Source organism: Talpa europaea (assembly GCF_964194135.1).
Source record: "Talpa europaea genome assembly, chromosome: 5".
In the NCBI taxonomy this organism is placed as follows: Eukaryota; Metazoa; Chordata; class Mammalia; order Eulipotyphla; family Talpidae; genus Talpa; species Talpa europaea.
This window is the reverse complement of record NC_140071.1, coordinates 116536761-116552408: the sequence shown is the minus strand read 5'-3', so window position 1 is coordinate 116552408 and position 15648 is coordinate 116536761. Positions and strand designations below refer to the sequence as shown.

The window sequence follows — 15648 nt, the reverse complement described above, 5'->3', positions numbered from 1 at the left end:
AGCAAAAAGATTTTTAACTAGCAAGATTAAGATAAATAAGTTTAGGCACTAGAAGGGTTAACCATCAGTTCCTATCAAATTCACTTGTAGATCTCAGAGCACTCTTAAAAGATGCTCTAATCCTAACTATTCCCCAAACAAATGAATATACTATCCTAGAACACAACATTACTAGAATTTCTCTTGTATCATTTGCAATATATTTTCACTTCCCTGAGAACATGCTGTTCCAAATAAATGCCATATAAATACCCAGAAAAACGAAATGCTATTTGTTCTTGTAATTAAAACAAAAGCAAAATACCATGTCTCATCTGGAATTAAAAAACCAACATTTTATTAGAAGAGTTAAATTACTTCTTACTAAAGGGAAAATGTTGATCATTCCTTTAAGCTATTATAGAGGGGTGTGTGTACTTTAAAAACAATTAGATATGAATGGCTAAAAAGCAACCCATCATCTCTTAAAACTACCTATCAACACTCAGACTGAATTGTTCCAGAATGGGGGAGGTGAAGGCAATATGTGCAAAATGTATGAGCTTTATTTAAAATAATGGCAAAGCCCCATATCTTCATAAACAAATCACAATATAAAAGCCAGCATGTATACTGAATCTGCCAACAAAGCAACTTATGTGTTGCAGTTTTCATTTATTTTACAACTTACTATTCCAATTAAATTAGAAAAAGTTACCAAGGCCATGGATAATCTCTCTTTCCAAAGTCATCATCTGTCAAAGGAGAAGATACCAGAAACTGGCTGTCTTTAGCCCACTTCTGGATACAGGGCATATGAAAAATACAGAAACATCCTGAACAACTCCAAACCTAAGACAAAGGTATCAAAAATTAACATGCATGCAATGATTTTTCTTTGATAGACCCATAACACTTTATAATGAGCATCACACTAAATCATTTTCAAGTTAAAAGGATTAAAGAAAAAATCCTTCCTTGCAGTATAATAAATGTTCTTTATAAAAATTTATTGCATGTGAAAAGAATACTTTAAAGAAAAATATTATTAATAACCTCAACTCATTCAGGTAGAAATAACTATTGCTTACATTCTGGAAGGTATCCATTTTTTTTTAATACATATATTTTTTAATGAGGTCACACTGTACCAATATATATCTTTATAACCTTTTTTTACATAGTGTGAGCATTTACTCTTATCAAATATGCTCATACAACATGAGATTTATAGTACATAGTATGTAGATTTATATACCGTAATTTATCTGATTTCTTATTGGACACTTTAGTTGTTTCCAACTATGAATAGCACCACAAATGAATCCTTAAACATAAATATGTACATATGTCCCTATACAGCCCTTATAATATAAAACCTGTCAGTCCAGCATTTAATAATACTAAATTCTAAAAATTAGATGAGCAACTTGAGAATACACCTCATTTAAAAGCTTAAGGAACAACTGCAAATTAATTTTTAAAACCTGCCAACATTTTGATATGAATGACAAAAATTATTTCTCCCTTTATTATAACGTTTTGCAACCGTTAAATAATATCAGACATTTAGCATTTATTGCATAAGCTGGCAACAGAATTTTAAAAGAATCTCTACTTCTTAGTTCAAGTTTCCCTCAAAGCTATGACTAAGAAAAGAACTGGGATGCAGGAGTGAGAAGACAAAATGGGGAAGAAGAAATACCAATAAATTGCAGATTATTGAGCAGATTAGGCTAAAAGTCAAGTCCAGCCAGAGAGGGCTCCTCTCAAGAACCAGGAGACATGCCTCCTCCTACTGTATCCACCCACATGCAGAGAGACCAGTCATTCACAGCAGTTCAAATCAGAGTATGTCAACCAGATGTGACTCCAGGCAGCAAAGGACATGCATCTGCTACACTTTCTTATCCAATGCATGTTAAATTTCTGATTCACTTTACACACAGATGAAATGAGTTCATTTCATCTGGCCTGGTTTTCTTTCTCAGGATAATGCTGCTGTAATAGCAGTAAATTAATCTAAGGTTTAAATGTCGAGTATTACATTCAGTGATCACTTCCCCTTATTCCATTCATGTCCTTTTAAAGGACATCAGGTCATAGATCTTTTAAGTACAAGTGTTATGTCTGAATCTGTATCTCCCAATGACCTAGTTACTTTCCATAGTGCTCTCAACACAGAGGAAGCTCACTAATAAATAGTGTCAAGAAGTATCTACTTCCTTGAAGGTAGAGACCATATCTATCTTCTTTTAAACCTGCTGAAAGTAATAAAATATAGTACATTTTAACATTTCAGATTTTGTGGGACTCTCTGAAGTTCAGATGCTAAAAATGTCTTATCAAATTGACACTCATTAAACTGAAGACTTGCTTCTGTCACATTAATAGTGCTTAAAATTTTGGAAGCCCAATAACAAATTTACAAAGTGAAGATCAATTCATATAGAAAAATCTCAAATGAAGCATTTTTAAAAGAAAATAAGTAAAAGAATAAAAAAACAGTTATATTAGAAATGCAAATTTGGGGCAAGATAGATTAATACAAAAGGAGAATACTTACTGCTTGGTTTCTCTTCACCGAAGCAATACAAATTAAGCATGTCATAGCACCTGCTTGAAAAGCTTCATTTACATACTGCTTTGTTCGCTCTAATTCACGTGTATCTCCATCTTGAAATTTAAAAATTGAAAATCTCACATTAAGCAACATCTGAAAATAACACAAACTCACTAGTAGCACCACATTATATTAGGACTGTCTGGCAATATCGATTACTCAAAATATAGCTGGAAATACAAGAGGTTTAAAAATAAAAACAAGAACTCAGCTGTCAAGGTCCATGCATTAAATCCTAGGAACTTAATTCGAAAATAGTCACTCAGCCCTTTCTCAAAATATACTTGATTTTATTGCTGTTATAGTCTTTAACAAATGTGGTGGGGACAGAGTAGCAGAAGGTAAAGGAACAAGGGAAAACATCAGAAAAAGAAGTGAAAAAAGTGAAAGGAACTAAGCTTGGCAGAACTATTTGACCTAAATATAAACATGAGTGTGTGTCTGTTTGACACAGCATATTCTTAAAACTTGTAAAATGAAAAGATCCTGATGTCACTGCAGTACAACAATTTTGTTTCATTAAATTTTGTTCTCTGTCTGTTCAAAAAGATAGTATGAGCTTCTCAGAAAAATTTACTAGACTGTATTTTCTTTACACAATTATTCAGAATTTATTCACTAGGCATTATACTGTTAGTGCTTCATTCAATGATCTCAGTTATCCACTTAAAGTGGATAAATTTAGTTTTTTAAAAGTATGAAAAACAGAAGTTATAAAACATAAAATAAAGACAAGAAATGAAACTGACTTTAAGACACACTTAATGTGATGAAAGAGAAGAGCATGAAGAACAGATTTAAAGGGGTACCCAAAGTTCTCAAATCCACTCAAACCATAACCAGGACCAGCTGACTCCACTCATCACAAGGCAGCATCTCCTCAACATTCTAATGAAATGCCATTTAAGCACAAGGGAGAACTTCTAAGGCTGTAAGAGACACTGCCATTCTATTTGCTTTAAAGAAGATTAGTGTCATATAACATAAAACTCAAAAAGCAAAATTCAATACTACAACACAAAATGCTCATTCTTAAGAAGCAAAAAGTATTCATATCAAGTAAAGGTATTACCAAAAAAGTCAGGAATATATATTCACTGATGTCAAAAAAGACAAAATTTAATACCTGTCTGGGTAGTGTAAGTTGTAAATGTATTAGCAACTATTTTTCCCCGTTTTCCTTCAAAATCTTCATCTCCTTCTTCTTCAGATGAAGAGCTAAAGTGTTCTTCAACAAGTTTTTTGGCTGCTGCTTGATTCGCCTTCTTGATTTCTTCAAATTTCCTATGAGACGTTAGCTCAGCTTGAAAGAAAAAAAGTGAATTTCGTTTCTTCAAAACAACCTCTCAAAAAGCAAGACATGATATATTAACATAATACATCATTTTTTTTTAAAGATTTATTTATTTATACAAGAACCGGGGTACAGGCCAGATATGCAAGAGGGTGAGAGGATTCACCAGAAACAGAGAGGGGAACAGAATAGGCAGACTGATGAAATACACTGCTGAAGGGAGCAGTGGGTGAGACAGGAGAGGTCTGCCGCACCATGTGGATATCTCCATGGCCGGCGGGGATCGAACCAGCATTGCAGAGGCTATGTACAGCTTCACAGCACTGCGCTCAACTGCCTGCGCCGCCAGAGAGGCCCAATATATCATTTTAAAATGCAGTTTTAAAATGCAGTTTTAAAAGTCACCTTTGGAGCATTCTATTGTACCATCAATTTAAAAAAAGGTATTTTTAAATTTCTTGTCACAGAATTAAAGAAAATACCACAATGGAAACTTCACTTCTGTTAATGTTAAATGAAGCAAACTATTCTAGAAAGAGTGATTAACAAATCAAGGAAAAATTTAAAGTATCAAAGAAAAAACTGGAGGCCAACCTCAAAATAAGAACATTGACAAAAATTAAGATGGGATGGTTAAAAATAAACCATAATGATTTTTAAGATGTGAGAAACATGCTCACTGGGGGCACATCGGAATCCCTGGAAGTGGGTGCTTCTTCAAACCACCCTTTTCCTGAGAGCCCAAATCAGCTCACCCCAAACTACCAAAGACTTTGCATAAACAATTTTCACTGTATGCCCACTATGTTTATAACCACTGCTTAAAAAGTTCAAGGACTTTTTGTCTATTGAATTGTGATCATAAAAATATATATATTTAACATTAATCCACATAAAATATTACCAATATGTAAAATGTGCTTATTACAACTACTTCATTCTAAAAAGAAACATTAAATAAGGTTTCTATTAGTTCTTCCACCATTATCTTTAGTTAAATAAGGTTTCTATTAGTTCTTCCACCATTATCTTTAGCACGGTCTGTACTTCTCATTTTGTTACTTGATTAAATAATAATGCACAAAGAATTAGATTACATCATAGCATATTCCCAAGGAGACTTCAAATTTCTAAAGAGCAAGGACCATGGGAATTTTCTTCAAGCATTGTTACTATTATGGGCAACAACTATAGTTAAAAAAGAAACCCTAAATATACAAAACTGATCTGAATTCATTAGTGTTCACATAGAGATTTTTAATTCACTAATTTCAAATTCTTAATTACTAATTTCAAATTCACCTTATCCTTGAAAAACTGATAAGCCACTACCAAGATAAGCTTTCTTATTTTACATGGTATATTTGTACTTAATGGTTAACTTATTTTCCTTATAGTATGTTTTCCCTTTCTTATTACAGCCAGATTGGTTGGGGATTATTCAGTATTTGAAGTAAAAAATTGGAGGCAAACGCATACACTGCCGACTAGAAATCTGAGAATTAGGAGAAAAGTAATGCCTATAAAATATATGACACAAAACTTGATGTACACTGAGAGATGATCAATGTCATTAATTATGGTAACTAGCATCTATTTTTTAAGGCTGAATGAAACAGATGTAATAAAAACATAACATCATCTCAAGGAACGTTGACAAATCAACCTCCCCGCACATTATTTCTTTCCCCTAAAATCTGCCATTATCCAAGACAGTTTACCAAAACTGTTGATAGCCCACCTAAACTCAGCAGCTGCAAGCTAAGAGAATACCATCTAATTCAAATCTAACTTAGGAGGAAAAAACACACTCATAAGCTCAATTTGCTCCTCCCCACCAAAAAATATATTCATATAGTAATTAATTCCAAACACAAAATGAAATAACCAGGGATTATTCGATGCACTCCTGTTCCATTAACATAGCCAAATTGAGAGTTATGTATATGCTCTCAGGTTCCACTAAAATCACCTTGGATGAAGGATACTGAACTGAAGGTGGAGCCCAGGCCAGATAGATCAGGAAAGGACATGAAATTTATGACTAGAAGCCACAGCTGAGAAAAGTACCACAAACTCAAGTGCATCTGTTGGGAGGCCGTATCCCCAACAGTCTGGGGTCCCTGGGTAAGCCCCTCTATCCGCTCTAACATATACAGAGTAAAGACAAAGTCACTAAACTAAGGCAATCTGGTAAAGAAGAAAAAAAACTGGCCCCAGAAATAGAAGAAACAAGGTGAAATGGGGTGCGTAACCCAGTCTAAATGGATTTTCTCCAGTTCAATCCAGCTGCCAAGCACAAAGGTACTGAAGTCACAAGATCTTATTTTAGAAAAAAAAAAAAGTTGCCCAGATCTTTATTAAATTTGAAAAACAAAAATGTTGGCAACCAATTTAGAGTGAAGATAATGTGCAAACCAAACCACAGCATAGACTAAATCAAACACCACAGTGGCCACAGTTTGCAACTTTGGATCTAGGGACTCAGAAGACAAAAAAGAGAGAAGGGAAGAATCCTGGCCCCAGAAGGAACAAAAGTTAGTCTCAACTAAGATAAGGAGGTGTGATGAGAAACTGCCTAACGCTGAAATCAGCAGCTGCTTGAAATGGGCAAATGAAATCAACAACAAACTCCCGCAGGTGAAGAGGCAGAGGGAGCGCGGCTATAGCCGCAGGTCTCAGGAGAGGTGCCCAGCGGACGTCCAGGTGAGCCCACGGGCAGGGCCGTCTCACCGCTGGCCACGGAGGTCCGCGGGGCTTCGGATCCCGACGGGCTGCGCTTGGCTGAGCTCCCGGCAGACGCGGGGGTCGCGGCTCCTCCCGGGCTGGGGCCAGAACCAGCGACGCCCACCGACCCTTTCCCTCGCCCTCCTCCGGCGCCGCGGAGGGGGACCCCATTTCCTGAGGAGGGGGCCGCCGTGGCCCGTCCTCGGGCGCGGCCTCGGCCACCGGCCACCTGGCGCCAGGAAGCTTCCATCCCTGCAGAGGTTAGGGGGGAAAAAAAGAGGGGTGTTAAGAGGGTAAGCGCGCGGGGCCGAGACGGGGAAGCGGGCCGTGGGGGAAGCCCGCGCGAGGGGCCGGAGGAGGGCGGCCCCCGCTGGGCGGGCACCGGGCTGGAGAAGGTCGCGGCCCTGTCCCTCCCGGAGGGCGAGTCCCCGCTAAGCCCGGGTTGTGGAAACGGAGAAGAGGAGGCTGAGAACTGGACCGCGGGGCAAAGAGCACCCAGAGCCAGAGAGGGGGAGGGAGCCTCGCGAAAGGAAAACACCTCCACAGCCTCAGGTAGAGCGCGGCGCCGGGAGAGCTGCAGACCAGCACCGCCGCTCCCGCCGGGAACCAACTGCAGAAGCGGACCCTAAGGAAAGCTTACGTCTCCTTACCGACAGTGCCCGCCTCCGGCGACTACAACTCCCAGAAGCCCCTGTCCACGGCCCGCAGAACGCGTGGCATGACGACCATCTTCCTCATCCGGGAGAGAAGGAGGGTAGACGCGGACGGACTGCCGTGCGCGTGCGCCGACTGGGCTGCGTCTTCGGAAACTACAATTCCCGGCGTGCTCTGGGGGACGCAGGCGTTGTTGGCGCCCAGAGAGCGCGCAAAGGGAGGAGGCTGGCGGGTTCCGAGTTGTACTTTACCGCGGAGGATGTTGCTGCTCCTGGGCGACTCCTCTTTACCTTCCTGGGTGTCCCAGTTTCGTCGGAGTGGCCTTAATTGGCTGCCCGCCATCTTTAGCCTTTCCTTCGGGCGCTCAGGGGACATTTTCAGTAGCGAGAAAATGAAAACACTCGTGGTCGAAGGGGAAGGGCCAGCTGGGCAAGTGTTGCGGAAAAGTTACCGAAGTGAAGGAAGGGCCTTCTTCTTCGCTAAAGTGATGTAAAGATAAATCTAACGCCTGTTATTTTCATAGTTATTTATTGCTTACAATGTGCTTTTCTGGAACTGCAGCGGATCAATTTTTAACCTTCATGGCAGCTCCCTGAAGTAGAATTAATTGAGAAAAGTGAGTTGAGAGCCAGGACCTAAATCTTAGCTTAATTTTCCAATAAGATTGGGGAGATAGGTTAGATACGTTTTAAAAAACTGGGGGGGACGATCGGATTGAGAAATAATGCTAATTGGGAATATATAATCCTTATACAACCCTGAAGTACTTAATGAGTCACTCTATAGTAACAATACCTAATATTTAAATAATATTAAGTGTCATGTCACTATGCAAAGTTTTACATATATATTAATTCGGTACTCACAACCCAATTATCCCCATTTACAGGTGAGAACACCAAGGTATAGAGAAGTTAAGTGGCTTACCCTTAGTCATATAGCTACATATTGCTATCATCGATCCTGCTTTTTTAATTAGGAAACAAAATTTTCTTATTCAACATCCTAGCAAGATTGCAAATGAGTAGTATGACTCCTGACCTTTGCTCTTATATAATTGTGCAGTTCTAATTCTACTTCTTTAAAATAATGCTCACAAGATTCGCTAAACACAAGACTGACAATACCAAGTGTTTCCAACGATGTTTAGCAACTGGGACTCCTATGGTGGGAGTAGAGATTGGTTTGGCAGCATCCACTAAAGCTAAACACGACCTACTCCTACAGCACTACAACCAAGCAATTCTACTTCGGACATATACCTAAGAGATATGAGTGCTCCACAAAATCTCGCATCTATAGCAACTTTATTTCTTATAGCCAAAAGGTAGAAAAAAACCCTATTGTCCACCAACAATAGGGAAAAAAATTGTGGTATAAGGCTATAACAATGCTGGATGGGTGGACGGTAGGGGGTACTGATATATGTAGCAAGATGGTGTGTTAAACAACAAAGGGCAGACACAACAAGGTAGTTACTTGTGATTCCAATATCAAGAAGTTCTTGAACAAGTAATAGCAACCAAATTAGTGCCTAAACCTGGTGGGGGTAAGAGAACTTTAACTGGGGAAGGCGATGAAGTTTCTTCCTGAATGGTGGAAAACATATCTGGATCCGAGTAGTATAATATTTTCACTTGTGTGCACGTGTTAAAACTTAAAAAATAAATAATCCTCTACATCTATGATTTGTTAATTTTTTTTTTTTTTTGGTGGGACCCTCGCCGGTGGCTGGGGATCAAACTGGCGCTGCAGAGGCTGCGGGCAGCTTCACAACCCAGCCCTCAACCGCTGCGCCACCAGGGGAGGCCCTATAATTTGTTAAATTTATATGTAGGGTGCAGTTGAATTTTTAAAAAGAATTCTAAATAAAATGTAGAAAAAATATACCTGTATTCCCTTATTGTCTAAAACTTTGAAATAGTGTGATTTAATTGTATTTTTCTATTACTAATTTATCATCTTGATACGGATACTTTTTGCCATGTATCTATACACAACTCCCCAAACACACGTATTCTTAACAAATACATCTATACTTAAGTTAAACTCTGTGCCAGTTACCGATATGCTGCCTCTTACATCCTTTTACCCTAAGGTAAGTGTTCTGTGTTCACGGAGACACCTCTTATTAATAGCATTTCCCCAGAGAGCAACAGGCTTAAGTTTTCTCAGCAGAAGGCGCTGGAGAGACATTGGAGGGAAGGGTCTGCCCAGTTAGTTCCAGCGGCAGCACCGGGGGTCAGCAACCTTGCAGCCTTACCTTGACCTATAGATAGTCTTTCCCAGCAGCCCCCTCAACATGGGAACTGGCTCCAAGACCCTTCCTGCTCACACCAATGCCGTGAGTTACCCCTCAATTTGCTGCTGACACCCCACACCACCTACATCTGACGCCCATCCCATGTAGGCACACAACACCGTCCCCACTCCTCCAGCACAGCTGTTCTGTAGACTGTGCCCCCATTCCCTTTGCAGGCCCACCCCACTGGCTGCTGCTCACCTGCACCCTGTCTCCACTCCAAAGGGTTACTACCTGTTTTCCGAGGCATTGCAAAACAGTTAATTTCTCTGGCTAGAACAAACCAGTAAGCTTTTCTGCTATACAAAGTTGAACTATACCTTCACCGGTATGTACCCCAGCCCTAGGGAGAGTGCGGCAGCCTCTGCCGCTGAACGCCAGTGAACTTACTGGAAAGAGGGAGGCTTTCACTCAGACACATCAGAGTGAGTAAGACCCCCTTCCCCTGTGTGCTGGACTGGACAGTCAATGACGGGTAAGATCGGGGGCAGACTAAAGAAGGCACTGGCCAGCCTCATGTCTGTGACTCCTGACGACCTAAGACAGGCGCAGTCCCCGAGGGGCTTCATTATTATAAACTTTGGCGTTCAGATCAAACAAGGTCCACATGCCTATAAGCCTAATTTAGGCAACAAGCCCGCAGTGATTAACCCCTCCTTTGATGGAAACAAGGCTGCTAAGAGCGTCACCTGCAAACAAGCCTGGTGGAATTACCTACAAAGCAGTTTTACCATTAGTCAGATAGCCATTGTTTCAGAATAAGTAGCAACCTAGCAACCTGTCTATAATCATACTACTTTTTCACTTACTTTGCCTTTTCCTTATATGTGTACAATCAGTTTCAGGAAATGCATGATAAAGAAAATAGTGTGTGGCAATGGTAGTTTTATAATAATCATAATACTTCTCACATGAAACAACACCAATCAAAATGCTTACGTAGAGAACATATTGCTCGTGATTACTAAAAGTAGGAGGTGCCAGTAGGTAAATATTAATGCCTTTTGATCATTGTGGTTTTGGGATACGAATCAAGAAAAGCTAGCTTAAAGAATGCTGTTCGGTGTAGGCAAAAGTGATTGTGTAGATTCAGTACCTGGAGATTGTTTACTGTGCCATGTCATGGAACAGCGATCACATGCACGTGAATAATAAAGTAAATGTCTTATGCCTTACAAAGTATTTTATGCTGAGAAAGAATTAAATTGTATGAAATCATCCATTGTTAAAATAGGTATAAAAGTGTATGATGATTTTGAGCAAATTACATTCAGATCTTCACTCTTGAAGTGTGTCTGTTTGTCATTTGTGTGTCTGTCTGTCATTTATGCGCCGATTCCTTGAGCATCCTCACAGTTTCTCAAATCCTGAGACAGTCCTGCAAGTCTACCGCTGCGCTGGTCTGCGGCAGGAGAGGGATCCCTTCTAAGTTTATCCTGCCTCAGCTACTTTCCCTTTTTCCTTTCAGCCACTCTTTTATCAGAGCTTACTAATTCTCCATATTAAACTTAATCCCCTGTGTGGTTTCTATTTTCCTGATTGGATCCAGACAGATATGGGCACTGTGTATATTTTATCATTTTAACTTGAAATACTACATATGATCCAACCAAACTGCAACAACAACAATAAAAAAAAGTCAAGGAAGTAAAGGTTAAAACAAAGTACAAATTACAGTAGTCAAAATAAGTAAGAAAGCTGGTCTGCTATATATCAGCCAGAGAAGAATTAAACAATCTATTTAATTTTCCTAAACAGGTAAAATGAATAGAACTTTAGGGGACTGACGTCTTCTTGGTTATACTTAGTAATGCTCAAAATTGAATGATAAAATAGTATTGTATAACATGAATAACATAAAAATAATTCTTAAATGGCAATCATTTTACTTTTATTAGATAACATTCATAACAGACAAAATCCACTGACACTCATATTTAATGTAAACTTTTTTCAAACTTTCAGTTAAATAATTCATTTTGCCAAGTAGTATATGGGTGAGCTCAGTAGTAATTAACCTATCAACTGCAGATCTTTATCAAATATTTATCATAATCCAGTCATTGGGTTATTCTGTTTTTATTTTTCCAGAGTTTGACTCAAAACCATGACACTAGAAACATTTATTAGTTCCTAATATGGATTGACAGTGCTCCCCAAACAGCGCTGAGTGTTCCTACAGTTACTAAGTGCATTCATTTCCACAATTGTTGTGTTCTCATCCTTAGGAGAAAAAAACAAAAACAAAACTGAGAAATCTTAGTTCTGAGCAAAGTCAGTGCACACTGTGAAAGCATCCTTGCCACTCATCTGCCATCCAGACTCACTATTTTTATGAATATGTTGAGAGAAAAATTTTTCTAAACACTGGAAGAGAAACCCTTGCAAGTGAAGTTGACATTCAAATATCACCCAAAAAAAAGAAAAGAGAAGCAGCAGCTGGGAGCTGGGTAATTCAAGTACATCATGGTTTCAAGAAATAACAGGCAGCCACTCTAAATAAGCTGCGTTTCCTTCCTGGTGACAGCACTGTGAGGCGTTATCTTGATGTTTTGTATGAAGAGACTTCTAGATCCTCCACTGTTTCCCTCTATGCCCCCATTACAAGATTGTCTTCATCTCTGCCTAGGCTAATGTGAAATTTTTCTTCTAGACAATTCTACTTACCACTCTCCAGAAGAGTGCCTTTTTTTTTAATTGCCAGGCATGATCCATTAATTAATCATGAAATCAATTTAGTAGTTTTCAACTGCATTTTTCAAAAGAACTAAAATAGAATGGATAAAAGAAACTTCCCTAATACATTGCACTTTATAAGGCAAATGTTCCTTTCTGAAAGGCTTGCTACAGCTGTGTGTTTTGGGGGGTCACAAGACAAAATGCATGCTGTGTGAGTCATAATCAAGGAAATTTTAACCAACTACCCTTAGAGAGTCACCCACCCACGTTATTGCATCTGTCCTCTTTACTCAGAAATATTTTTCTTTTCTTCAAAACTGTTGAATATTCACTTCTAAAAATCACTTGTTCCCTGTGAGTACAGTTTTCCTGGAGTTTTTGTACCATGTTATCTGTTATATGTCTTAAAACTGCAACAAATGCACAGGAAAGTACAAAGAGTGGAGCCCATTTGGGGCCTACCAGCTCACTCTTCATCTGACACAGGCTTTAGGACTAGAGGAGATTTAAGGTCTTTTTCTATCAAGAGATTAAATGTTCCTCTTCTTTTAGTCATCAAGGGTAGCCCTGTGGGCACTTTAAAATGGAGCACCTAACAATATGGTGAATTAGTATTAAGTCTTTCATTCTCTTGATAATCAGCTCAGTTTCTTTGTTGTTTGTTTTTCTCAGCCTTTGTGTCTCTGGGCTGGAGTCTCTTGATCCCTCTCCCAGGACCATTTATTTGATGTCATCCTTTTAATCATTCTCTAGACCCCACCCAACTCTAATAAAACATATTCAGGATTTATTAAACAGAAGTCCATATTATTATTCTAAGTTTGTATGCCCCATGATTTTGTCCAAGGCAAGAAATGTTTCTAGTAAAACTTCCTAATAAAACCTGGTTTTTTTTTTGGTAAGGTCTTTTTACATTTCTCACTGAGAACAGCAAGTTACGAAACCCCTTTTCTAGCATTGATTGCTTAGAGCCAATCATTTCAAAATTATAATGAATTCTTTTAACCCAAGTATATTCGAGTAGAACTTACCTAAAGGGAAGCTCCTCCACTGGTTTTAAGATCATGTTTAAGCATGTTAAATATAACCAATCTCACCAAGATCAATACCTAGAGAATCTGTTTATCCTTACCATTTATTATATGATATCTGTTCTAAATCTCAAGTACAATTTGGAAAATCATTATCATCATCATCATTAACTATTTAGAAGTTGGTAATTACAGATTTCTTTTCATCTATAAGTCTACTTATTATTCTAATTGCTCAATTAGATTACTTATATATGGCTTCCTGTTTGTGTAGAGGATATAATTTGAAGAGAGCAAACTTAACTGGACTCAGGGAGCAAATGCTCAATGCATGCCAATGCATGACTCACTATATTTGCAGAATATATAAATATATTGGTTAAATATATGCTGTGAATGTTTATATTTCTCTAACTTATTTTTTGCACTTTCTGAGATACAAAGGAACAATGATTTTATGGTTTGGCTTGGAGGACAGGTAAGCAGACCCCTTTGAAAGACTAGGTCAGTGGTGTTAAGGAACTTAATACTATATTAAGAAATCAAATACCAATATCTAAAGAATTTCTGGAAGGGGACGAGATATCCATTATTTTAGTTAAATAAAAAGCAATTCTTATTTCTCTATTCCAAAGCATCTTATTTCTCTTTAATCAATGAATTTCAAATGCCCAAGTATTTTAAAGATAAAAATAAAAGGAATCTAATCAAAGCAAATTTCATGTTACTTTATTATGTGTATGCTTTCTCAGTAATTTTATATATTTTGTGCTCTCTGGGCATTTGGAAATTACATCTGAATTGAGCAATGGAAATGCTTGTACATCTGTTTAATTATCAGTATTTTTTGCAAGCTAGGGAACTATAGAGAGTGACTTATTATATTAAAAATTATTGGGAAAAGTTATATTCCTATCATAGAGCCCCTGATAATGGTAGGCAAACTTCATCACTCAAGTTCTCTGGGTGGCTCATCTGTCACTCTTCCTGCCCAGAGTAAAACATAAGCCCATTGCAAGGATATTACAGAATACCATGGACTCGGGTCCCCCCAGAACACTGTGCTGCTAGCATGATGAATTTTTGTGATAGACCCAGAAAACAGGTTCCCTGCTCTCTCTCTCTCTGAAGAACTAACTCAAAGTAGCTTCTTGGCCCAAGGCCAACTGGCTGAAGCTTAGCCCAGATAAAACAAAAATGAAAAGAGGAGAAATGGGAATTTGACAAGAAATCCAATATCAACTCTTTTCAGGGCCAACATTGTCAAGCTGGTGAGTAATTTTGTGGTAAATTGCTTTTTTCAGAATCCCAAAGGAATGCATTGGTGAAAAGTGTATTCTTTCACCTCTAACTTGTCAGGAAACCAAGAACCAGACATAAAATGTAATTCTAGAAAGTATTGTCTCAAATCTGAGTATGCACTCTGACCAGCTTAAAGTGGAAACATACAGGTAACAGGCATATTATCATCAAATCGAAACCCAAGAAGCCCTCAGCTTGAGCAAATACAACCTCAGAGTAACATAACCAAGAGTGGAAAGTTCAGATTTTGTCACTAAACTAGCTATGTGAATTTAGATTTTTCTGTTTCTCCTGTTTCATTTTTTAAAATAGTTCAAATATGCCAAAATTAAGACTCTATATACATATTTTACCTATGTTTGTCAAATCATAGCATTTGGATTTATTTGTTTCAGGTTATTTTAAAAGAAAACAGCCCATACTGCTGAAATCCCATGAATTTCTCACTCTTCCTCCCATCTCATTTTCTCCAACCCCCACAGAAGAAGCCACTTTTCTGATTTCTACTGTTTATCATTCCCATGCCAGTTATGAAACTGTTACATAATAGGTACAGATCAATACACACTATTTAGGAGTGCATTGTATGTTTGTAAATTTTGTGTAGATGACATTATGTGTACATACAAGAGTCAGCACAAATGAAAGGGGTAAGAGAAGACAGGCTGGTGCCACACTGTCTAGCTTCGATTAGTGGTTATGCTGCTTCCTTCCTTGTGCATTGTGAGCAAATGACATAATTTTTTTGTGATTCTGTTATCTCATGTGTCAAACAGAGAGCATAATGGAAACTGCTATAGGTTGTCATGAGGATTAAATGCATTGACATCTGAAATATACCCAAAGCAGTGCCTGGCCCAAACTTAGCACTATGGAAGAGTAACCTGCTACTACTTAAACATTTTCACTGTATGAATACATTCCAACTCCTATATCTTTGTGTCCTTTTAATGAACATTTAACTTGTTTCCAACTTTTTGCTATTATAAACATTCCTCAACATGTCTCTGTACAAATGTGGCAGATTTTCTAGTTACAGCCTAAGAATGAAATTGAT

At 38.3% G+C, this 15648-nt stretch overlaps 1 protein-coding gene across 2 annotated transcripts in view; it reads right to left on the bottom strand.

The window, feature by feature from the left end:
• Nucleotides 1-7057, bottom strand: part of NFXL1 (nuclear transcription factor, X-box binding like 1) — a gene marked incomplete at both ends in the record, with an annotated part of 42471 nt that extends 35414 nt beyond the window's left edge. Inside the window, 4 exons of one of the 2 annotated variants that reach the window (XM_084233649.1) lie at nucleotides 698-831; nucleotides 2546-2655; nucleotides 3729-3905; nucleotides 6630-7057. In XM_084233649.1, coding sequence (XP_084089775.1) covers nucleotides 698-831; nucleotides 2546-2655; nucleotides 3729-3905; nucleotides 6630-6873 — 665 coding nt within the window. Of the gene's footprint in view, nucleotides 1-697; nucleotides 832-2545; nucleotides 2656-3728; nucleotides 3906-6612 lie in introns of both variants that reach the window. The other variant, XM_084233648.1, reaches the window with a different exon arrangement.
• Between the last annotated feature and the right edge of the window lie 8591 nt (nucleotides 7058-15648).